This window comes from Frieseomelitta varia, unplaced genomic scaffold (assembly GCF_011392965.1).
Source record: "Frieseomelitta varia isolate USP_RPSP 00005682 unplaced genomic scaffold, Fvar_1.2 scaffold_736, whole genome shotgun sequence".
NCBI classification, from domain to species: Eukaryota; Metazoa; Arthropoda; class Insecta; order Hymenoptera; family Apidae; genus Frieseomelitta; species Frieseomelitta varia.
In genome coordinates, this window is record NW_025110519.1 from 107,588 (window position 1) to 133,089 (window position 25,502).

General features: G+C 36.8%; 1 protein-coding gene across 4 annotated transcripts in view; it reads left to right on the forward strand.

Moving 5' to 3' along the window:
* The window catches only part of LOC122535560 (protein pinocchio), a 54,189-nt gene that overhangs the window by 22,362 nt on the left and 6,325 nt on the right, over nt 1-25,502 (forward strand). For all 4 annotated transcript variants that reach the window (XM_043667211.1, XM_043667209.1, XM_043667208.1 and 1 more), the window contains exon 3: nt 23,887-23,962. In XM_043667211.1, the coding sequence (XP_043523146.1) occupies nt 23,887-23,962 (76 nt within the window). The remainder of the gene's footprint in view (nt 1-23,886; nt 23,963-25,502) is intronic.

Consider the following 25,502-nt stretch of genomic DNA (forward strand, 5'->3'; position numbering starts at 1 on the left):
GGTCTATTCTCGTCACAGATCGATAGCAAGGTATTACATGCGGATAATACACCTGTTGGTAAGAATTGCAACTACTTGTATCACAAAATACGGTAACTCGATAGAGATTGTAGGTACACAATCGTGAAGTAAATTTGCAAGAGGTTTTTCGTTGTTTCTTGGAAGCTAACCATCGCGAAGCGAATGACTTTTAAATGTTTTAAACCATGAAGTGTCCAATCTTTTAGATCTTCCGAGTCTCATCAGGATTCTGGGTCTCAATCAATAAAAATTTTTTTGAAGGGCCGCACATAATTTTTTTTCGTCAGTTCAATGTAACCTATATCGTTGTTTATAAGGATATTAAAACAACTTTTATAGTTATATTTAATAATAAATATTTATAGTGTTATAATAAATATTGATATATATTGATAATAAATGTTATAATAAATAATATATATATATATTGATAATAAGTGTTATAATGTTGATATATATTTTTTATCAATTTAATCTAACCTATATATTATTTATGAGGATATTAAAACAACTTTTTATAGTGAAACAATACATTGATCAGAAGAATATATTTATATTAATTAGAAAAATACGAAAATTTTTAATGAAAATACTGAGCTTGTTCTTTAGATACCGGTTCATCAATATTTGGTTTGGTGTAGGTAGTAGCAATACGAAGAGTATTTTCAAGATGCTCGTCTAAAATGTTTCTTTTCATTTTATTTTTTGCGTGCTTCGTATGGGAAAAGATCTGTTTGCAAATATAAGTAATCCTCACAAGGGACATCGCGAACATTCAGTGGTCAAAATAATAAAATTCTTACTCAATTGTTCCAATTTTGGTTATACTGGCTTTAAACAGTTTAGACACCAAACCGTTCTAATGTAATTATTTATTTCAACGTTTTTGAAAAACGTCATTCTTTATCTTTCATTTTTCGTTAACACATTTCTGTAGTTTTTCACATTCTGCCCTGTGAGTTTGTAATACTCAGTTCGTCATTATCTCCCATTTGACCGTCGAGTAATAATAAATCCGTGTTTTATATAATTTCAGGAAAAAAATGTAAAAGCCACGTGTTGCAATATCTTGTTACTCTTAACTCTTTAACCTTTTCTAACGCCCACGTTGCCGATCGATTACGAGTCAAAGAACATCCTCGCTGCTCGACGAGCCGCTTGTCTCCAACTAATTATCGGTCACTCTCTTGACGAGTTTTATTTAATTAATCATTCAACTCACCCAGAAATTTTTTCAATTAAACGTCGACTGATTAAATTACATACGCAAGTAGTGCGTGGCCGCAAGCATTCCGATTTAAAGTTTGCAGATTTAGAAATACATATTTTCTTGGCACGTGTTTCCAATAGTTCATAGGTCAACTTCGTAACGATTATAAAGGTTGCGCGTAAATGTTAATCGATCGTCGTTGTATACGTAATTCATTGACAAACAGTTTGCATGGGACACAAAAAAAAAAAAAAAAAAAAAAATAATGGAACACTACTGTATATAAATTTCTCGATTTTCATGGAAATTCGAACGATTCACGCTAGGCATTGGCCTAGTTTTTCACGAACGCTATGCCTATAAATCTTCGTTCGACGTCGTTCGTTCGCATACATTTGTTGGTTAGGAGGAAAACCTTCGAAAAAAAAAAGAAAAAAAAAAAAAAAAAAAGAGAAACGATTTCAATGATCCGCGAGGATCCACGGATGCAGCTCACGTAGCTCGTTGCGAAATTAATGGCCGTGGCCTTGAATCAGGGTCCCCTTCTTTGTCGTTCCTCGAGCCTCCGGAAGGAGGATCGCGGAGAGAGAAGTTGGAGGCTGGTGGACGTCCTTCGAGGGTCGTGCACTCGGTCGATGGACCTGCTTCCACGTAGAAACAAGTTTCTCTCCGCTACATAGGCTCCTTCGAGTTTCTATTTCCTCGTAGCAACTCTACGTTCATTTCGTGCTTCCTTTCGTTTTTTTTTTTTTTCTTTTTTTTTTTCGCTCTCCGTTCTCGAAGTGGTCGGATGATTTGATCCTGGACTTGGTTTAAAATTAGCAGAAGGATACACGGGATGACTTAACCGATTAGCTAGCGACTCTTTCCCCATATTGTTGTGTATAATTTCAAAAATATATTTGTCATAGTTTCTCTTTTATTTTCATTTAATTTTTATTTAATTTTCGTCGTTTATGGTCGCATGAACCAGTTGTATAAGCTATTTAGCTTAGACTTGGAACTAGAATTTATTCTTGTTAATTTATTAGAAAGATTGGACTGTTTTGGAAAGTGCGTTAAATTGAGGAGCGCTTCTTTATCCTCTTTAGGTTGTTAGTCAGGAAAGGACTTGTGTTTAGTCTATTCACGTGGTGTGTATCTTCTGCACAATATGTTCCACTGTCAATTGAACTTTGTGCAAATCGCAAGTTGGGGGATCGTCTTTGTTGAGGAGATACTGGTGGTTAATTTTTGTGATTTTGAATTTTTGTATTTTTGTGATTATTGTATTTTTGTATTTTTGTATTTTTTTGATCCTTGAAATTACAACTTGATTATATCTCAATAGAGAACGAGCAATTGTCCTCTTAAAAAATTCATTTCTGATTTCTTTATTAGCCACGAGGATTTCCATTTGGAGGAGTTTTAGTTCCCTTTCACTTTATATCGTGTTTGATCTCTCGACAGACATTTTGTCAAAAATTTAGCTTTAAAACATCGCGCAGGATGGTTTGAGTTAAACCAGGGTGTTAATATCGAGTCGCGCGTGTTACAGTTTCGATCTGGAAAAAAAGCAAACTACGATCTTAGTTTAAACTAAATTTCTTTCGACTGAATATTAAATAATATAATAATGTTATAGTAAATAATATTGGTAAATAATCCAATACTTTCATATCTAAAATACTGTTACAGTTACTCAAAAGCAGTAAATCACGAGACAAGGGGTTAACAAAGCTTTCATCCGCGCTTTTCTTCCCTACTTAATAAACACACGTGTTCTGGCGTGTTTCGTTGAAACTTTCAAGACATCTTTCCAGTCGAAAAATACGTCTCGAGAGTGCGTAAAGCGCTCGTTCGCACGTCTGCTGGCCGCGTTAAGCCACGAACAAAAATACTACGAAATTTTCAGGCAAACATCGATTGTCTGATTTTCGCTGAAACGCCAAGCACATGGTATCATCTGCCATATGTTTACCCGCGTGAACTCCGAGAATCGCGTAGCCGCGGTAAATATATACTAAAAACATGAGAAGTCTTTGTGAAATTTCTCAAAAAAAAAATAAAAAAATAAAAAAAGAATCTGCTTTTCTGCCAAACTACAGATTTCTTTCTTCGCGATTTCTTTGTTAACGCGATGATGGAAGAGAGGGAAATCGCGAGATTCGTCGACGAAAAAACGACGTGGTTCGTTGTTAGAGCCGCTTGTTTCCCACAAGTTCAAAACAGGTTCTAATCTTTGGAGCTTTTCCAAGAACCTCCTTTCCTTCGTCGCTTTTTCTTTGTTCACTTCTCGGTCTCGTCTCTGCTTTGGCAGGACCTATCACTCTTTGTTCGCCCGCCGCACCGACACGTAGCAGCCTATTTATTTATTTGCTTCTTGTTTCCTTCGACGAGTTGCTGTCGCTCCGCATCGAGACGCTCTATATAAGAGATCTTCCATTTTCGTTCTGACTCGTCTTTTTCTTTTCTTTTCTTTTTTTTTTTCTTTTTCAACGACGTGACGCGCGTACTTGCATATTTAAACACAACCACGCGTCTGTCTTTCCACGAACGAGAGGGATAAGGACAAACGAACAGAAAATGGACAAATAGGGAAAATAAATTTCATTTGTTCTATTCGTCGTTCGAATGATTCGAAATTTTTGTTCGCTCGTAAATTCGTTACGATGCTTGTTTTTAAATCATTGGAGTAGTCCTCTCGTTTTTTACTGCACGATGCTTTTCCTTCTCTTCAAGAAGATTTCATTTCTTGTGAAAGAAATGGCCCACGTGTCCATTCGTCGCGCTGTGTGTCCCATTGTAGCCAATAAGCGAGTATAGCAATTTAAGTTCGTTCCACGTCGTTGGACCACGTCCTAGATCTACAATCTGTTTTCTAGTGTTGGACAATTTTTCGAGAGAATAAATAGAATTCGGACCTCGTCGTGGAGATGGAGAACCTGAAGAAGGGGTGAAAAAAACCGACGAGCCTTACCTTTGTTCTCGTCTCGTTCCCGTGACTCGCCGCATTTTCTAGCTTCCTCGCCGTCGTCTCTCTTTGGTTCTACGCTGCGCGATTGTACCGGCGAGGTTGTTGGCTGTGCCGTGGAATGCAGACGGGGAGACTCACAAAACCACCATCCACTTATATTCTCGTCCTTCCTTTCTTCTCTCGAAAGCTGCGCTGCTTCCTCGGCGGACCTTTTGCTCTTGCTCTGCGAGTTGCTGTTCTATGACCGTTTGCAGTTCGTGTATTCTGCAGCTGGTTTTCGACGGTCCCCTGGACTTATTTCTCCTCTCACTTTCTCTCTCTCTTGCCCTTTGTCCTGAATCTGGCAGCCGCGGAATAGACAGACAATGATTATTTTATTTTTAATTGTCTTGACGGGGTGGTCACTGTCCAGCATTTAACTAAACTGCTCTCGCAAACGGTAGATATTACGGGAAAAATGAAAGAGGACAAAAACTCTGTGACTTTTTGAGGACCGAAATTTTCAATTTTGTAAATGGAGTCTTTTCTATTCTTTTATTTATTTATTTTTTTTATGTTAGTCGATGCAAAGACGAATTCAATGAACACAACTTTTGGTACAGGGTGGACCGAAAATCACTTCCTACTGAAATAAATCCGTAATTTTTGTTACTGTATATTTAAAAAAAAATTTTTTTTTTTAACGAATTAAAAATGTTTCGTTGAAAAGAAATAAGCGGGAAGAAACTTTCGGCCGACCGTGTACTCGTGACACGGCAATTGCTATTGTGCGAGAAGAATCTCCTCGAAGTCGAAATTAACTGAGATTTATGGGAGGCCTGGTTGTAGATTCCCCGAATGCAAGAAACTAAAATTTCAATTTGATACGGTATGGAGTCCATGTCATAAGTAGCACGTACAATTGGCCTTAATAGTATTTCACGTTCTGTACATTCTAACAATAGAAACCTAATCACTATGTAAAACCATCAAAAATGTTCAGATTGAACGTGAAATGTTAACGTCTCGATATGAAACAGAATATCGGAACTATTTCTTTCGTTTCTGATCTTGTGCAAGTGTGAAGGTCATTGAAACGGCGCGTCGTTGAATTTACACGGTATAAAAAGGAACATGAAATTCCGTTTAAAAAGTTGGAGGTCGCCTTCGGCTCTCAAAAAACAGCATGACTAGAAAAAATTTTTATTCCATCATCAATTCTATTCTGTCGTAAATTTTTATTCTATTTTATTTTATTAGAAAAAATTTACGTTGCGTACAGAAAAAACAGTACTTTCATTTTCTCGTAGCATCTACTGAAAACTAAGTTTGCTGAACAAAATTAATGAATGTGAATAATTGATAAATTAATAAATTGATAAATCCCCTGTGAACTGATTTTCAACGACGCGTTTGAATAGTGGAAAAATTGGCATTTAAACAGCAGAATGATATTCTTTAATATTTATAATATTTATTAATATTCTTCAATATTTCATAGCATTTATCAATACTCTTTAATATTTTATAGTATTTATTAATATTCTTTAATATTTTATACTATTTATTAATACTCTTTAATATTTTATACTATTTATTAATATTCTTTAATATTTTATTTTATAGTATTTAGTAATATTTAATATTTAATAATATTAATTATAGTATTATATTATTATTATTATAGTATTTAGTAATATATATATAGTAATATTATATTAATATTATTATAGTATTTACTAAATAGTAATATTATATTAACATTATATTAATATAATATTATTATGGTATTTAGTAATATTTAATATTTTATAGTATTTATTAATATTCTTTAATATTTCATAGTATTTATTAATATTCTTCAATATTTTATACTATTTATTAATACTCTTTAATATTTTACACTATTTATACTCTTTAATATTTTACACTATTTATTAATATTCTTTAATATTTTACACTATTGATTAATATTCTTTAATATTTTATCTTTTATATTTTATATCACTCTTTAATATTTGATATCTTTGAACGATAGAGTTACCGAGTCATGCACAAAATGCCCCTAAGTTTCAAATGGATTAGAAACAACGTGTAACAACAATCGTGACAAAGTGGAAGCGAAAATTTAGTACGAGGAGCGTCACTATCCCCAGCCTGATATGGCGGCTGATTGATAAGAGAATGATAATGGCTCGTGTAGCCGCGACCTAAGTCCCTTTCATTGCGAATATAATTTATTGAGCTGTCCCTCTGATAAGAGTTGCTTATCGATCACAATGCAAGGCGATATCTCGATTTACGCGCGTTAACGAGAGAGATAACGCGCGCAGTGGAAATTTTTCAGCCGCCGTTACGTTTTCGTCTCGGTGCCGCGCGCCGTATTTTCTCTTCTTTTTTCTTGTCTCGGGATCAAATCAAGAGTCGACGTCTCGTTATGCCACGAGAGACAAGAGACGAACATTGGCTCGTTTGCAAGCACGGAAACAAATTAAACACGTGGCATATGCATATTTTTTTCTCCGGTGGAGATGTTTAAGAGCAGGGAATTATTATATATTCGTTTACAGAGTAACGAATCTATTACGAGTCAATATTTCATGAAGAAAAAAAAAGGAGGAAACGAAGAAGAAGAGATCCACTTCATCATCGTTGTGCAACGATACATCATTTGCAATTAATGTGATTATCTTGTCATCTGTAATCTCGATTAGTATGCAATCTCAGTACTTACGTAAGATATTACGTGAAGATATTAATTATCAACGAACGAGAAGAGGGTAAAGTACGCAATTATCTTCGCATAAATTTTCACACCCTTTCGATCTATTTTCGTTTGAATTCTCGCTCATTGAGGAGATTTCAAGATTCTTCAACGAAAATATTAACACTCGGAAATACTTTTGGAATAGGAAAGGAAACCGAGATGTAGCCTTGCTAGGTTGTGTGTCTTGCAAACTGTAATACTGACGTAATGTTGATTTGCAAATTTTTGATTGATTAAAACATCAAAGAGTTGAATACGTACACGTACATATTTGTGTAATATATCGTCAGTTCATTAACATTCTCTCGTTTCATATTCATACGATCATGTACATGATCGCCTTGAACTTGATCTGATCCTGAATTTCAATCAGCTACAGAATTAATAAAAATTAATGATCTTGCAACACATATTCTAATTTAATATTCAATAATAATGAATTTAATGTTGAATAATTGCATTTAATATTGAATATATATTTTCTTTTGATATTTCTCTGAACACGTCCTTCTCGTGTATTAGAAACTGATCTCAAAAAAAAAAAAAAAAAACTCTGATTTCAAAAACAATTTCTGAAATAAAAGTGCTGAACAGTTAAATCTGATCCTCTTGCCAGAAGGTTGGAAGAATTGTTATTGCCTTTTTCACTCTGTGACTACAGACCACCGAGTGACTAAAATCATCCTACAAACACTTCTCTACGAAGACAAATTGCCCGCAGTGGTTTTCGTAAGTTCCAAGTTCCAAGTTCTAGAAACATTCCTTTGGAATTCCTCGAGATTACAGAGAGCTGAATTGAAAGACGAAGTTGTCTGCTTTCATAGGCAATCACGAAGTCGTGTCGTCGCTAGTAACGAGTTAATAATAAGAGATGTATAACTCTGAGCAGCTCGGTTTTCTCAAAATTCTCTTCCTTTCCCCCACATATGTACATTCGTTGACACTGCTGTACCATCCTCGTAATACATCGATTCGAACGATAGTTTAAAGCGGCAAGCGCTTTAAATTAAAACCAGTGTGAACTTGTTACAATGAAAACGGACAGCGGAGCATCGTATAATTCGACATTCCTATGTGCTCGCACATTCTTACGTGTATATATATATATATAATACTTGTAACTATAATAATACGTATAATTTATATATATTATATATATTATATAATACTCATAATTATGTACGTATAAATATAATAATACGTATAATTTATATATATTATATATTATGTATATTGTATATATTATATAATACGTATATATTATACATATTATATAATACTCATAATTATGTACGTATAACTATAATAATACGTATAATTTATATATATTATATAATATTTGTAATTATGTACATATAACTATAATAATACGTATAATTTATATATATTATATAATACGTATATATTATGTATATTGTATATATTATATAATACGTATATATTATATATATTATATAATACTCATAATTATGTACGTATAACTATAATAATACGTATAATTTATATATATTATACAATACGTATATATATATATATATAGGTTATTTCTCAGTTAAGAAATTATTATTTGAATCACATTGCACGTTGTTGCATCTTGAACTTACACATACTTTACTATTTTTTTAAAAGCAATACTGAACGAAATGTTAATGATAAATTAACTGCCGACTGTAGTACGTATAATATATATATATATATATATATATCGCATGACAACGTAATTCGCCAGCCATCAGAGTCGATCTTTATCGATGTAAATTTTATCGATCTATGTGTATACACCGCTGTTCGATCCACTATCCGCTCCATATCCACGGTTATCTTCATCTGCGCGCGGTTACATCAATTTAAATCTGCATCGAATTACATCAATTTAAATTATTATCCTCGTGATCCCCGCAAGCACGAACTCTCCTAAGCAAACACATATATCAATCAGCCAATTATCTTGTGGAAATAACTTTCCTCCCGTTCCATTATCGACAGTCATTTTTTTTTTTTTTTAATGTTTTTCCTCTTGCAAATTACTCATTGTTACTCATTGTGTAATTTGGTAGCGTAATACCTTTTTTCATACGGTACAGCATTGCGTAATATACGGGTTACAGCTGTTAATAAATTGCAGGTCGTTTATTATTCACTCTTTATTACGTTTCATAAAGATGCACGAGTGCTTGAACAATAAGTAAAATTTGTTAATCTTGAAAATGAAAGAAACAGATGTAGAACGTAGAAAGCGGTGTTATTTTAGAGTGGAGCACAATTTTATTTATTTTTAGATCGTCTTTTTCAGTTCAGGTCTTAATATAGTATGCGTCGCTTAGGTTATCGGTGATAACTATCAGAGATAAAACATTTTTTATTCGAGTCAATGTTTCCACAAGATAGCCATAAGAACGCCAACAGTCATTGCATGTTTCACGATGCAGAAAGTAAGTTAATTAATTGTAACAGCTTTGCGACATTTAATTAACTTAATAATTCTCTGTTCAAACGTTTGTAAATAAATGATCGTCCGCGGTTGGGCGAATGAACAAGGTGAGTCGAGAAATAATAATTAAAGGCAGAATGGGGAAATGGTTTTGAAATCAATTCCATGGACGTTTCACGCGTTAACCTTTAATGAAGAATCGTTAACCTTGTTCCAGCGGCAAGTGCAAACACTCAGGGACGATCATCCCTCGTACGGCCTCGATGATTCAGAATCAGAACGGGCGGATCTACCTGCAAACAGGCTGGAAAATAGGTTGCGTAAAATTGCTAATGTTTTCAGAGATATCAATCTTTGCATCGTGGAACGGCCGACCTTAAGGTGGCTTCGGCAAGGCTTGCCGTCGTGTTTGCCATACTCTCGCGAGAAAGCATACTCCTCCTTCGTTGGAAATTGTCTGGTCGCGACTATTATTGTTTTGTCTGACAGATAAAACAATGAAGAAACATTAATGGACGTAACCAGTCGTTGAGACGTCTGAATCGACATTTTATATTTCGCATTAATTTAGTATAGATGGTACAGATAACGTGAGTAACTATATCGTTACTACTTGCGTAGTCACGATTTTTCTTTCGTCGCTTTTTCAGCATTGTTCCGAATGAATTGTGTTTCACTCGAGTCTAAACTCTCTGGAAACTAAACAAGTTTGCGCGAAAATGTTTGAACTGTTCGACAAGAGCGTACAACACATCGTTCAGTCAATCAGCCTTGAAACGCTTTTGCATAAATACCGTTAAGGTCGCAGGAAATTTTTTCCTCCTCGCTTTTAAACACAACGCACAAACGCGCGCGCGCGCGCTTACGAAAGTGGGGACCGACTTCAAAAAGTGTCGCCTACGGATTTGCAACGGGTTATCATCGTGATGACGTTGACGTCACGTACGTTTAATCGATGTTTAAAATTTCACGGTTTCCCAAGCGGAAAGCCTATTCACGCGTGTTTTGCTTTCGTAATTAATTTTCCTTGCGTCACGGTGCAGCGAGGGCATCTCCGTCATTGATGTTCGGAGAAAAAAAAAAAAAAAAAAAGAAAGAAACACGTCGTTCACAGGCATACTTCCCTCTTTTCCTTTAAGTTTCTCCCTTCCGTGTCAACGAGATGATTTCCGCTCTTTCTCCCGTTATTTTTCCCTTCATTCACACAGCGACGTCCTTGAATGAAGCTTCATTTTCGCCGAGAAGATGAACGCGTGGCAACGTCTACTAGTTACAGTGCGTTAAAAAATAATAAACTAATAAATATTCATCGAACGTCGATGAAAATGCACAGTTGGCTAACGATCGCGTAAAGTTCGATCGGCACGCAGAGTCTGCGTTGCTCTGTGTATCAATTCGGACCTAAAACGACGCCGGACTTCTATTAGATCGCTTTATAACTAATTTTAGTACGCTTCAACAACCGCTATGAGCTATGAATAGTTCTATTGTAAGCAGAGTGCGAGCTGATAGACCAGAAGACACCGAGCGGTTTTGCATCTCGAAGAGCTGGATCTTTTCCGCGATCACAAAACCCAGAAGCATCCTTAACCTGTTGCGCTGGAACGACGTCGAGAATCTTTTGTCTCAAATTACAACATTTTCACAGTTTTCAAGCATATTTAAATGTAACCCAATGCAAAACAAATGGCAAGTTTGTTACTTCTCAATCATTTCTTCATCCAGTGATATCATACCGGCGAGTTCGAAAGGAAAGGAAAACGACGAATTACTGTATACGGTTTCGGTCGCTCGTTATGGTCCGCGCAGCCAGTCCGCCAGCGCCAAGGGTTAAAGCAAACTTAATTTCATTTAGTTTTAACTGATAGAGCCAACAGTAGATCAGTACGATCACACTCGATGATAGTGTTCCTCCTTATCACTTGATAAATCCTCGAGATAGAAACTTGAGAGAATTTATCAATCAAGTTTAATTCGTAGCACAATGGTTCGATGGTCAATGAGTCTCTCAAGGATGGCTATTATTTCACGATTTCTTCTCAGGTCTCCCCCGAGCGGTTCAAGAGACCTGGCCATGATCGATTAACGTCACTGGGAGGCAATTCGACATCGCGAAGACTGGCTCGAACCAGCTTCACTTAACAGCACCGCCTTATTTATATTTTTGCCCGTGCGCACGTACGTAGTCAACAATCGTTTGCAACACCGATCCAGTGAGGCAACGATCTCTGTTGGCGATTGTATCGTGGACCCCACGGAACGACGATCGCGCGAGAGTATTATTTTATGTTGGTCTTTATGTTGGGGGGAGAATCAATTTCATTCAAATTTTCGTTGAACTCGCGTTATAGCTTCTTCTCAGAATTAAAATGCGAGTCACCGGTGACAAACAACAAAGTTAACAAAACCTCGGAGGAAAGAGCCTTACAAATTAGATGAATGTTCGCGTCACGAGTCACGAGACTATCGCCATCCACGTGATGTTATCGTATGTTAATACGAATCGTGAATAATCACATCACGTTATCTCTGCGCTATAAGGACTAGAGTAGCTGCGGTGCAACGAAATTTATTTGCACTCTATGCTTGAATAGCAGCCATGTGATATTTACGTTGGAGTTACGCAGGCTCGGTGCACAAGCACGTCTAAGCAAGAAGTTATGGCTCGTCGGTAGCCACCGTAGAAATGCTGATGCTTTCTAATCGAGTCGATTTCAAAATCGCGTAGAAATCGAAGAAGATGCTTCGGTGGTAAGACATTTGGATGATAAAACGTTCGAATAGTGGAATATACGAATAAAAAATTAGATAATATAACTCGTTCCTCGTTGTTGTTGTTGTTTTTTTTCGTCGAATTGTATGCTTCTCGATCTTCCGTCATTATGCAAGGGTTTATGAAACGTCTCTGTTCATTTACTTTTTTTTTGTTTTTTTTTTTTTTTTTTTTTTTTTTTCTTTTTTTTTTTTTTTTTTTTTTTTTTTTTTTTTTTTTTTTTTGCCACGGAAACTGCGTTGTGTACATAGAGTTTTCAGTCTTCCACGTTGGCACGAATCGTCAGTTTTGTACAATTTCCGTGTGTTTTACGTAATTCGCGAGCAATAATTCGAGATTGACGTCGGTAACACGTTGAAATTCCGAGGCTGCGTGATTCCCGTGTCGTTTCAACTTGAACAATACCTCGCAGCGTGAACAGTAACGATAACATCATCGATACGACCAATTGACACAGTGAATTAATTGCCCCACAGATTTTGACCAGGCTCGAGAATTGCATAAAACAATAATTATTACATCGCCTATGTTATTGTAAATGTTGTCTGTATTCGGTCCACCACGTCAAATGGATTGTTGCATAAATGTCAGTGCATAAAATTTTTTGTTAATTGATCAAACGGATCGTGTAATCATCAATTCTCAGTTTTTGACATTTAATTAAAACGCTGTTCCATTAAAATGAAGATCGTTTTCTCTCAGGCTTACAAGAGAATTTGAAGCAAGTAGTTTCGTTGATCCTTAATCATTATATTGAGGACTCGTCTCTCTCACTCGCGCAACCTATTATACGTCTCTAATCTCTAACGCGTTCGATTCACACTAACAATGTTATTAAAGCTATTTAACCTTTAAACTGTATTATATTCGCGTTCGTTTTACTCGTTCGTTCACGCGGCCAATGCGTAGAAAGACCGCTCGTTGATACGAACGATTAAAACATCGCCAATAACGCGATCTTGTTGACAATTTTTTGAGATGTTCTCCTTAAGGTCGTATCACAACTTTTAACACAACTTTAACCGTTTGCCCGTAAAAATCGATGCAGGATGCGTGTACATATTATAGAATACAATCGCCTTCATTGCAAAAACGAGTATGAATCGTTACCATCGTTAACCATGCATTTGTATCTATCGCGGGTAATGTTTACGTTATTCTAGAAATATACATAAGTCAATAACCTAGCGTTGACGTGGCGCAAGTATTTCTGAAACATTCTGAATTAATTAGCTGCACGCGCAACAACACACGGCCGAGTTATTTGTTATTAACATTTTTATGTTTCAGGTTTCAAACACACGTTACGAAAAAAAACCATGCGAGTCTATGTGTTTACCTCGTTTCCACGTGCTATTGCACGCTATTGACGTTACTACATTGATCATATGACGATTTAACTGATTCGTTTCTTTGCATTTTGTTTTGCGTGTGGCGGAGCATCATTTATTAAATTGAAAAAAAAAAAAAAAAACACAAACACACTGTCAAATATTAATCTTCGTTAGCTAGTGTCGGTCGCAACTGGCGTGAATCGAAGTTTGTCGCGTGTTTCGAGAAAATTACGAATAAATTCATCGCAAATGAATTCAGCGGAAATTGTGCCTCGAACAGTTTGGCTTCTCGGTGAGAACCAACTGCTGAAACAGAAACAGCTGCAGCGCGAGATTCAACTGACAAGTTGGCGAAATCGCACGTAGGCGCGATTTGCTAGCGATCATGAACATCCGTTGCGTCCGAATTAAACCGACGCTTTATCCAATTAGTAAGCGGGACAATTTTCCCTGGCTCTCCTCTCTTCTCCTTTCCTCTCGACTAATCCGAAACTCGCAAATTCATGCGCGTAGAAAGCGACACGTGCTGGACAACGGGGTACCCGCAGGATCCTTCGGTTCCACGTGCGCGCGATTTTCCCCGGTGACCTCTCTATAATCTCTGAAACGCGTGTGTATTGCAAATTGCTCATACACGTGCACTTATTGCTTCATATCGAGCCGCCCACGTTTCACTGACTCACAATCGTGAACGGGAGGGAGAATAATGATCCAGACGTCGAAGGGCGTTCCGAAACCATTAAGCGGAACTCCGTAGAAATCAGACAGGGAGGTTCGATGGTCGAACGATGTCGTTAGACACGTGAAATCTCTCGAGACAGTGATCGAATTTTTAATCTTTTTCACAAACGAGCGGAATTTATACCCCATGGGCTGAAAACGGGGTTGCATTCATGCTCGTGCTATTCTTAGGTCACACCTGTAAAGTATATTTTACATGAAGTGGTGTTGAAAGGAAGGTGCAAAGCTAGGCGCAAATACATATCGAAGTTACTTCTCATCTAGTTGCTATAACTTACTATCGCTGGGTCGCGGAGGAAGAAGCATGCATTCACAAAAATATTTCACGAAAGGGAAAGATTTCTCTCTTTAGCTGGGATCAATTTTTCCTCATTTACGTGTTCTACGAAGTGAACAAAATCCATGTTGGTCGAAACGCCCACGATATCGCTAAAATTGTTCAGTGCTCGATTTACTGCGATCAGAAATGCATCGCCGACATCAGTGAAGCAGTTTGAAGCGACTCGTGCAACTTTCGTCTGTTACGCGTTTCTTTAATCGACGCGGATTGGATACAGAAGATTTTCATCGAGAATATGATTCGTCATTCTTCGGAAGATTCATGCATAAATGATTCGTAACAAGGTGGCTTGTCTTAGACGATCTATAAATAAATCGGATGATCATTTTTTAGAAACTTAAGTTTAACTTGTATCATTCGGCTTCCCTAAGTATATCGTTGTAATCGCATCAAATGTTTCAACTTCGTAGCAAAATGACAACTTTTATTAGTAAAATGACAATTAACTCGAACTATCTCGAACTAAATTGATATCTAGCGATATATGGTAATTTTATGTAAATTACTTACGTAACTAATCTTATGTAACTAAAAAAATACGAGCTTATCCTTCAAACATTTTATCTTGGAAATTTTTCATACTTTTGCATCTTATTTGGTACACATATTTGTATATTTATAAGTTTTTAAGTATGTAGATAGCCGTAATGAATACAATGGGAGAGAAAATGGCGGTATACCTATAATTAAATGTGGCGGTCTATATAATTAAAAGTAAAGCACAATAGGTAATGCGCAGTGTGCATTTTAATTCTTAAAAACCGCTAAGCTATTTGCTCTTTTCTCTTTGTTCGTTCGCTTATACGCAGAAAGTACGAAAGACTATAGGAAATCGATAAATAGCCGATAACGTGACGCTGAACTGAGAATCTCTGTCGCGTCTAATCTGCAAAGGTGGCTCGACGTGTGCCCGCTCATGAATGCAACACCGAGGGCGGTGACATTTTAACATTAAAGATAAACCTACCTTCTTCTTTTTTTTCCATTCACTCCCCCCCCCCCCCTTCACATAATTCGGAGTGGCGTGTACACACGTGACAACTGCCTTTCGTTTCCTCTCTCGAGTTCCTGCATCCCGGCTGTCCAGGAGAGATCTTTCACCATAACTCCCTATTATATAGTCCCTCTCTGTTCAAAGTTAAAATTACGAAAAGTTTCGTACCGTTGCGTTGTGCATAAAAAGCACAGGCAACAAATGAGAACATTTTAAAACATACGTACATATTTTGTAAATTTCAAGTCTTAAAAATTTGCTCGCGTGTGATACACACACACGCACGCACATAGAGTTTAGTGAAGTTCTGCGCGATCTGCGCGAGTGCTCGAACTTTTAGAATTCAACGGCGATAAGAATTTCGTTATCGTACTAACTTGTTCGGTATTTATTTATCAACATATGCTCGGTACACGCCGGCGCCACGCGTGGAGAATCCCTGCCCCTCTGTTGCTCGTACACGAACACATGCTTAAGCACGCGCGTATGCATGTTCACACAGTTGTGCCTTGATGCGCAGATGGGGTTCTCTGCTTCTCTTCCCCCACTTTGCCAACCAGCGATTACCACGCTGCCCAACCCACACCGCGGTTATAAAAGGCCCGCGCGCCACCGTTTGCACCAGTCAGACTCGAGACGTCGATGTTGCAGTAACGGTTTGTTTTCCAGATTGATCCGAGTTTCATCCTCTGTACGAAGTTTGTAACCTGTAACTGTAATTGTCGAGGCTCGATACTCTCCGTACTATTTCTCAACAGTAGTTTCGACTGCCGTATCGGGATTCGGAAACGAAGTGAAAGACAGTGCGAATACCGTTGTACTTCGTCTGCCGTCCCAATTTTTTCGAGCATCTCTACGAAATGTAAGTCGAACAGTTTATACGCGTCGCCATGCGCGCGCGAGTCCGCGTTACAAGCGTCGCAGAATCGCAATTGTTGCGATTGTGTTGCGGTAATTTGTGTGCGTGAGGAGGTTCAACTTCGAACGATGAAATTAATTCAGCCAGAAGTGCGACGTTTGTAACGGAACGTGGTATTCGTTCTCACTCTCCTCGCGCTTAAAAGACCGCGCTCGATTACACGCTTTCACCGTGGTGTTTCCCTTTTGAGGAAGCACGACGAGCAGCGAGGTTTTCTTTTCGCGATGTTCGCCTCGCACGGGAAAGTGACGAGGTTTCGCCTTCGGCAGTAACAGTATGTTGAAAAGGGATTGCTCGTATGTTTCACGCGGGGGCCGGGGTGAAGGGACAGAAGAAGCGACACATGCATAGAAAGCGAAGAAACGAACGTAGTGCGAGAATCAATACTCTCGACGTCGAGCCGCGTGACTAACTTCAGATTGGTTCTTCTTTCTAACGCCCAAGGGCCCCCCGCCTTCCTCCCTGCCCAATCGTATGATATCGATTTTTTTGAAGTTTTGACCGTTCCATATCGACGATCGATTCGATACATTGACGTGCGTACCAACTTTTTCAAAAACGCGTTTCGTTGTCTGAACATCGGAATTTTAACGCTTTCAGTCAACGAGATAATTCACGATCCCCCATTCGGCGGGTCAAGAATTTTTGGCCGCAACGTTGGTAACGTTTCGAGCGTTTGAATCCACGTTTCGGGTCGAATCGACCGGGCAGTGGTTAGTAATTTTTGCGAGGACGTCGCCGATGTACGACGAAGGAGGTCATACCTCGATGTTGCTTGTGGAGTCGTTTGTTTGTGTTGAGGTCCACTGGAAACCCGTTACGCCAATCATGTGACGGCGAATGCCAGAGGTGGAATTTTAATTTCTCAATCCTGTTGATGTCTCGTCGCATTCCTAGCCGTTTTCGTTCATGCGTGCCGCATGCGATCATTTTATCGTTCGTGCTATCTTGTAAATATAAAATCCGATAGTACAAGAAAGGTTAACGTTGCTTCTACATTTTTTAAAGAACGTTGCGATCAAATTTAGCGGATTGTTATTTGTAACTTTTTCCTTCTTTTTTCTTTCGTTTGCAGTTTAACTCCTTGCGCTGGCAACTAGTTCACGGACCATAACGAGTCACTAAACTGTATACAATAATTCGTTGCTTTCCTTTTGACCTCGTTGGTATGACTGGATAAAAATTACGAAGAAGTAATAAATTTATTATTTGTTATTGACTTAAAACTGAGAAAATATTGCAATTTTTAGGTAAAAAAAATTCTCGACGTGCGTGACACGTCATTCTAGCGCAAGAGGTTAAACTCGTCATAAATTTACCCGATATTTTCTCAATCGATTGCAAACTAAATTCGTCGTTAAACAGTTCGAAATGACTTCTCTTTGTAACTTTTCCTGTTAAAAGTTGTCCCACTTTGAATTTTTACGTCAAGTCCACGTGAAGTACTTTACGGCGTAATTAAATCCTCTGTTTTCACTTTAATTGCAGTTTGCAGACTGCGATTTACATTTTTCTACATACTAATTTATCGTCGGAAACTTGTTAAACGATCTCTTGTTAAGGAGGAAAGTTTCCGACTCTCCTTGTGCAGCTGTATCTTTGACTGCCTCTTGCCATGTGTGTCTAGTCTCGTCAACTGAAAAAGGAAACCGCGTTCCCCTATCTCCTCGCGTGTATTTGGTCGAATATTATGCAACCGAGAGTCCTTGCAATGTCGCCACCTCGCGCAACGATTCAAACGTTGTAATTGTGTGAAGTCAGTGGAACGTAGCTCGAATTATTATTCATCTGTCATGCGATTGACATGAATGTTACATTTTACGTAATTACTATTTATATACATCTATCTGTCGTTTGTTTTCACAATCGCAAAATTTTGACATTAAATCGAACCTCTTTTATATAGAGGCAATGTGAAAATTTCACGATTCTGTCTCGGAATGAATCGTTTGAAATGATGAAAAATTTTAGATACGCCATTTTGTCGTATACAATTTTTATTCATAATCATCTTTACACAGTGGATAATATATTAAAAGTTAGCGACAATGTTTGTACGTTTTTTAAACGTATCGACGAAACAGTCTTTTTTTTTTTTATCGCGTCTCAAACGAAGGTAAATCGAATTTTCGTGCACGTATTTCCCGTGTTGGGACGACCTGATTCCGCATTTGCTCTGTAGCCACGCATCCGCGTGGGAGTTTAACTGGAGTAGTCGACGAGGCCGATCGATATCTCGAATCCAGCCTCCCTCTCTTTGCACCCCGAGAGACCTCCACGACCTCGAGGGTTGTTGGCCTCGTTTCAACCCCTCGGGGAACGCTAACGTATAGAGTGCCTGTTCGAAATAAAGCGTGAATTAATGACAGAGGATGAATAGTCCAAGGAAGCATTTCCTCTTTTATTCGCGAATTTAGTCGCGCTGAACACGTGACAGAGGGATGTCAATCTATTTAATTCTACGTAACATAAAATATACTTCAATATAAAATATATTTTATAATATATGTAGTATAATAAAATATATTTTATAATATAAAATGTACTTCAATTCTAATATAATAACAATTAATTTTAATATCTATGATAATTCGAAAAAAGGAACAGCGTACAATAGAGAAATAAAATGAATTGAGCGTGTTATTTCGAGCAGAATCGTCTTCAATCACCTTGTATACACACCCATATAAACGATAAAGACGGAGAGTTCCCCTCACGCACACACATACACACGGGGTCATGCATTTTACACAGGTTAGCCCCGTGCGCGTACAGCGTGAGAGAAGTGGAGGACAGCTACGTAAAACACACATCCGCTTCCGCCTCTGATATAATATACTTATTACGTACATATGCACACATCGAATGTGCGTTCCCTCAAAGTAAAGCGCAAAAACGTGAAAGAGAAAGGAATTGAAAATATCTTGAAGTTGAAACGAATGAGAATACTGAATAAAACAGTATTTTGCTTTTATTTCTGTTGAAATGGTCAGTTCTGTTGATCACACGGATATTAAGAATCAATCGGAGAATACGGTTTCGCGATTCGCGTTCGAGTTCGTATATAGCCACCGATCTCAGACTACTTTGGTAGCCGCATAGTTGTTGTTCACTGCTTGCATACCCCCCTTTCTTTAAGTCTCTTCTATTCTGGCGCACTGATAGAATTAAAAATACGGGATCACGTGGAGGTGGTGCCTCGGTTACATCTCTCGGGATGCTTGCCAGCCCGTTCGCGAACCTGTTTTCCTCGTAAACTAACGGCCCTAAAGAGGCGAAAGGCATCCCATCGTGGCTAATCTTAGAGGCTCGTCACGCGAAGAGAGTAAAAGGCGAGGTAAAGCGATCGGATTTTCACTCGCGGCGACGTTTCAACCAACCTTCGTCGCTGGTGAGATCTCTCAGTTTTCGAATACGTTCACTCACGCAGCGAGTTAAAAAAAAAAATCGTCCGAGTCGAGTTCGAGGATATTTCCTAGAAATTTTTTTCGGATAATCCTCTGCTTGAACAGTTTGAATTTCTACTCGCCAAGTTAATGTTTCTTTCCCATCTCCCGTGGCACTACGTTCCACTGAAATAAGTAAACGAGTGTCACTCGACGTATTTCTCGGGCATGTGCAAATTTCGATCGTACCTCTAAATAATTTTAAGCCCGTGACACGTCAGAGGCGCAGGAATAGAAAGAAACCTCGATTCACAAAGCGGCGATATTAATACCCCTGAGAATTGTATTTTAAACTTTCTCGACTATTCCCTCCCCATTACGCCGATTCAACGATTGAAACTTCGTGGCGTGGAAATTTTTGCATTCTGCAATTTACTTACAGTCGACGTGACCGTACACACCGGTTCGTCCGAGCCTGTTGAAAAATTGAAAAGCCCCCAATACGTAACACGGTCATACGTAACCAGGTTCAAAGATATCCAGTACGCGTCATTCATGTTGTTAATACAACGTTAATACGTCATAAACAATTCGATTACTACGTCATTGTTGGACCGTAGTAGTCGTTCAGTTTCTCCAGTGCATCCTCTTCGCTACGTCATTGTCTCACGTTTCATTGAAAGTCTTCTGCACGCCGCGTATCAGAAATCGATCATGTCCCTGGCGCTAAATTAAACTTGGGTGCACATCTCTGTTACATAAACTATCGTGCAAAGGTCTTGTGGATCGGAAAATTAGTACAAAATGGTCAGAAACTGATCGTGAGTGTCGCTGACAGACAATCGGTTGGAAAAGTTTGCAAGAAAAAGATTGAAACGCTCGTGCAAGAAACGAATGTATTTGCATGTTATTTACTTGCTGGGAAATAAATATTTATATTTAGTTATTTTTAAATAAATATTTATATTTAGTTATTCTTATATTTCTTATATTCTTATATTTTTAATAAATATTTCTTTTCTTTCTATTTAGTTATTCTTATATTTCTTATATTTCTTATATTTCTTATATTCTTGTACAAATATTTCTTTTTTTTCTATTTAATTATTCTTAAATAAATATTTATATTTAGTTATTCTTATATTTCTAATATTCTTAACAAATATTTATTTTCTTTCTATTTAGTTATTCTTAAATAAATATTTGTATAGTTATTCTTATATAAATATTTCTTATGTTTCTTATATTCTTGTACAAATATTTCTTTCTTCTCTATTTAATTATTCTTAAATAAATATTTATATTTAGTCTTTAGTTCTTATACAAATATTTCTTATATTTCTCATATACTTATACAGATATTTCTTTCCTTTCTATTTAGTTATTCTTAAATCTATAAATAGCTGGCTGTGTAATTAACATGGCTACAACGCGCTATTCTCTCTTGTTTTTTCATTTCGCAGCTGGAGTTATAAATCATGTGAGGATATTTAGAAATACTCGTGCAAATTTTTACGATTGTACTTGTTCTTGTTCTTATTGTTTTGCATTACAGTCGTTCAACGACCACACAAATTGCAAAACGTCGTCGTAATAGTTGAACATGAGCACATCCATCGAGTTACGCTCTTTGAAGTGCGTGATTGAAAGTTAAATACGTGTAGCAAACTCTGTAGCGACTTGTTCGAAAAGTTTACTATTATTGTAAATGACCGATGACGTCAAGTCCACATTACGATCGGCCATTCGTTCTTTTTTTTCTTTTTTTTTGTCTCACTAATACGTTTCTTAATGAAATTCAAATAGCATCTACTTGCATCAGTGCCACGTGTGATAGAGTGAACTGTAAAACAGACGATTTACTGGATGTTAGTAAAACGGAAATAAAGCTCAAGAGATAAAGCTCAAATTAAATAAAAATACGGAAGCAGTCGCGATCGCATGAAATTGTTATCTTTTTTTATTTTTATCGTTGCTAAAGTTGCGAAAACATTAATTGGTAATTTAAAGTTATCTACGCAGATCGCAGGATTTCTCGATAGATCGACGCAACGATTGCGAACATTCAAATACGAGTGATTCACTCGATAACAATTTTTTATTCTGCTCGAACAAGCAACGAAATTCTCGGTAAGATTACAATTACATCGAATGATAATGGAACGGAAACGTGATAGGAAATGTTCGTCAGTGAAAGAAACAAGCGAGATTATTTATTTTATTGTGCGTATGAAGCTTTCTGTTCGCAAAATTTCCTCTAGGTCGAAATTGTCGTTGACTCTTTATCACTTCTTTCTGTTTTTTTTCAATTATAAAATGGAAATATACTTAATTTTATGAATGACATTAATAAAAAAAAAATTTATTGAAAATTTTGAATTTAAACATGATATTATTATTAAATTATTTTACTTATAATAAAAAAAGATAAATATAATTGATAATGATGATAATGATGAAATTGAATAACATAAAATTCTAATTATTTTTGTTGAATTTTTTTAAAAATGTTTATTAAACTAATAAATAAAATCGTTGAAAATTCATAAACAATTCCTCTGTTATAAAATTGTCTAACAATAATAATGATATTGAACATAAATATATTAATAAGAAGTTAAATTTTTAGGAATGCAAAGCGTAACACGTTCTGCATCGTCGAGAGAGGAAACAAAATAAGAGTTTTGAAAATAATTTATTATGTACGAACGTGACCGAAATCGCAAGGGAGCAAAACCTTTCGCGTAATATATAGACGACGAGATACATACCTTGCGACATGACATCGTAAATGTCATACGACGCTTCGCCGATGGTCTATAGTCCAAAGACTCGGGGCAAAAAATTGCGCAGCGAAATATGTCTTGAAATTTTAAAGCGTTTTTCTTTCTTTTTTCTTTCTTTTTTCTTTTCTTTTCGTTTAAGAATAAATCAACACTTCCATGTGACTGATAATGAAATCCATCATGCATAATACCAGTATGCCGATGATGAAATACTTGACATTCTCCCCACGACCTTGTACCGATATTTAAAATCTTGTTTTATAATTACTACCGTTATACCGTCCATTGATTTTTCTTTTTTTTTTTTTTGTTTTTGTTTTCTTTCCTTTTTATCGTGCAACGTTACGGTTTTTAAGAAACTACAGCAGGATTATTAATTCTGCATATATATGCGTGTGTATTCCACTAATATTTGAACTGTCGCTACACGGCCTAAGCATACTTATACTTATTATTCACGTGTACATTGAAGGTTGGTGTACATTGACTCCATTACGGTTGGAAATTTGTTTAGATCTGCTTGAACAATATTTTACTTGAGACGAAACTGAAGTATGTACCCGATTCGTTAGAAACAATATTACTTTCAACGAATGTTTTTCACACGAATCATACACACACAAAGTCCAGTGTCGTGGCGAAAGAAAGCTTTGTTTCTCTAATTCCGTGGTTCCCACGCCATAACAATGAATTTTTTTTTTTTTTTTTTGCATTTCTTTAAATGAAAATTTAACTTTTCTTTCATGTCCTTTGGAAGCTTGTTAACGGCCTTCTAGGCTTCCGCCACGTGAAAAATTCACATTTCGAATAATGAGGATAAGGGGCATCATTCAGGATTTTAGAGAAAAACAAAACGATTGGGAACCACTGCTCTAGTCGTGGCACAGGCAGTATCTTCAGTTTGGTCTATCGACCAAAAACATTGTCTCGATGTAAGGAAAGCACGGCTGTGAAGCAAATTGCACAATCTGTTACGCCGTGGAACTTCGGTATTGATCGAAATAAAGAATTCAGACCGTGTTGTTCGTTCAGGCTATGATCGTTCGGCTTTCTTTTCTCGCGGGGAAAGTAAAAGTGGCTGTTTCGTGCCAAGGTGAGGAGATCCACGGTGAAACGTATCGCGGATGTCCTTCGCAGTTCGCGTTCCTGCGTGCCACATACTACTTACTCGTTGATCTCTCCCTTTGAAAGAAATCACAGCGAATAAGCATTTGCGTGTTGTACGTGAAATTCTCCTTTTTTGTTGCAGTTGTGACACGTCAAAGCAGCAACATGTCTGTAACCACGTCCGTGCAACCAGCTGCTGAGAGTCTCTCTCGTCATGGGTGAGTTGATTGTTCAGTATTCTTATTTGTTGTCAGCTAGTGTCGCCTAAATTGATTTAACCCTTCGGCGTCACGGAACTATTATTAGCGTCACGTATTATTTTTCTGAAATTAAGTACATTTCCATTTCCGTCGTTGAATAATTTATTGTTATGAGAAATCATCGTGAAGAACAAAATTCTTTTTTTTTTTTTCTTTTTTTTTTACCAACAATTGTCAAATTTATTCCAATTGCATCTTTTCGTTCGTTTTATTAATTTTTGATACAATTTGATTTTTTCTTTTTTTTTTTTTTTCTTTTTAACCAGGATTCATCGTATCAATATAATTTTGGGTATTCGACGTTTTTTAAATAATTTGACTGTGTTTATTCAATTTATATGTAAAACAATTCACATTCAAATTTAACAATGGAAAAGGCTAAGGCCAATATAAATTTCAATATTCTATTAAATATTAATTTGAAAAATTTCTCCGAAAGTTCACACGAGCATTCTAAATATTCAAGAACGATGCTATGTACACACATATATTTTTACATTTGTACCAGAAAGAGAATCGCGTAGGTATGCAGAATTATTATTAGCAGTGAATTATTCGTAGAAATCTCTCGCCTCTCTCCTCCCGTTTTTCGCGTAATGCAAGCACGTGGCAACGGCACCTGTACCCACGCCATTGTGCTTGAAAACCACGAAGGACGACTTTAACAGAGGAAGCTGTCGGATGCTCTCGTAATAGATGCCCAGATTCCAACCGATACCATTGTTCTGTCGCGTTTTATTTAGCGGCGAAGCTCAAAAGCGTTATACAGTTTCGCGGCTGTTTTCTAAAAATTTTGAAATTTTATTATCAAAAACCGACTGTTTTCTAAAATTTTGAAATTTTATTTTTTTTTTTTACATAAAACAGTAGAATTTCAGAATTTTAAGAAACAGTAGGCTTCTTGAAGCAGTCGAATTTTAGAATTTGTTGACGTTCTGTCTCTGTATGCACGCCCTGTATCAAATTATATCAAACCTATTGTGATAAATTATTTCATCATTCGCGAGTGACACGAACAATTTTAGATCTGACATTATAAAAATTTCATTCTTTTATGCCTGCGAAAGAATTTCAAAATATTCCGAATATATCTTCCTGATAAAACGAGCACGCTCTCCTCTCTCCTCTGCGAGTCAGTTTCAAATTCGAATTTACCGCCAATTCAGACCTATATAATATGCTATGGAAATTGTGAAAAAACTCTCCCGCGTTATTGACGGACTGTTCAAGTGTATACCGAGCGATACAGGGAGAGAAACCTCGACCGACATTCGAATCCGGATCTCTTTTGCTCGCGGGACGATCACTCTATCAAGCAACAATTAAATTATTTGGGTCGTCGGTGAATTTTACTTTACCTTTTGGATCTCACGTTGAAAATTTTTCTATGTCGTAAAAATTATAGATACATAGATTGAATGATTCTATAATATATAGTAGACCAAAAGTTTCTTCCCACCTATTTTTTTTTTTTTTTTTGAATAAAATATCAGAATAT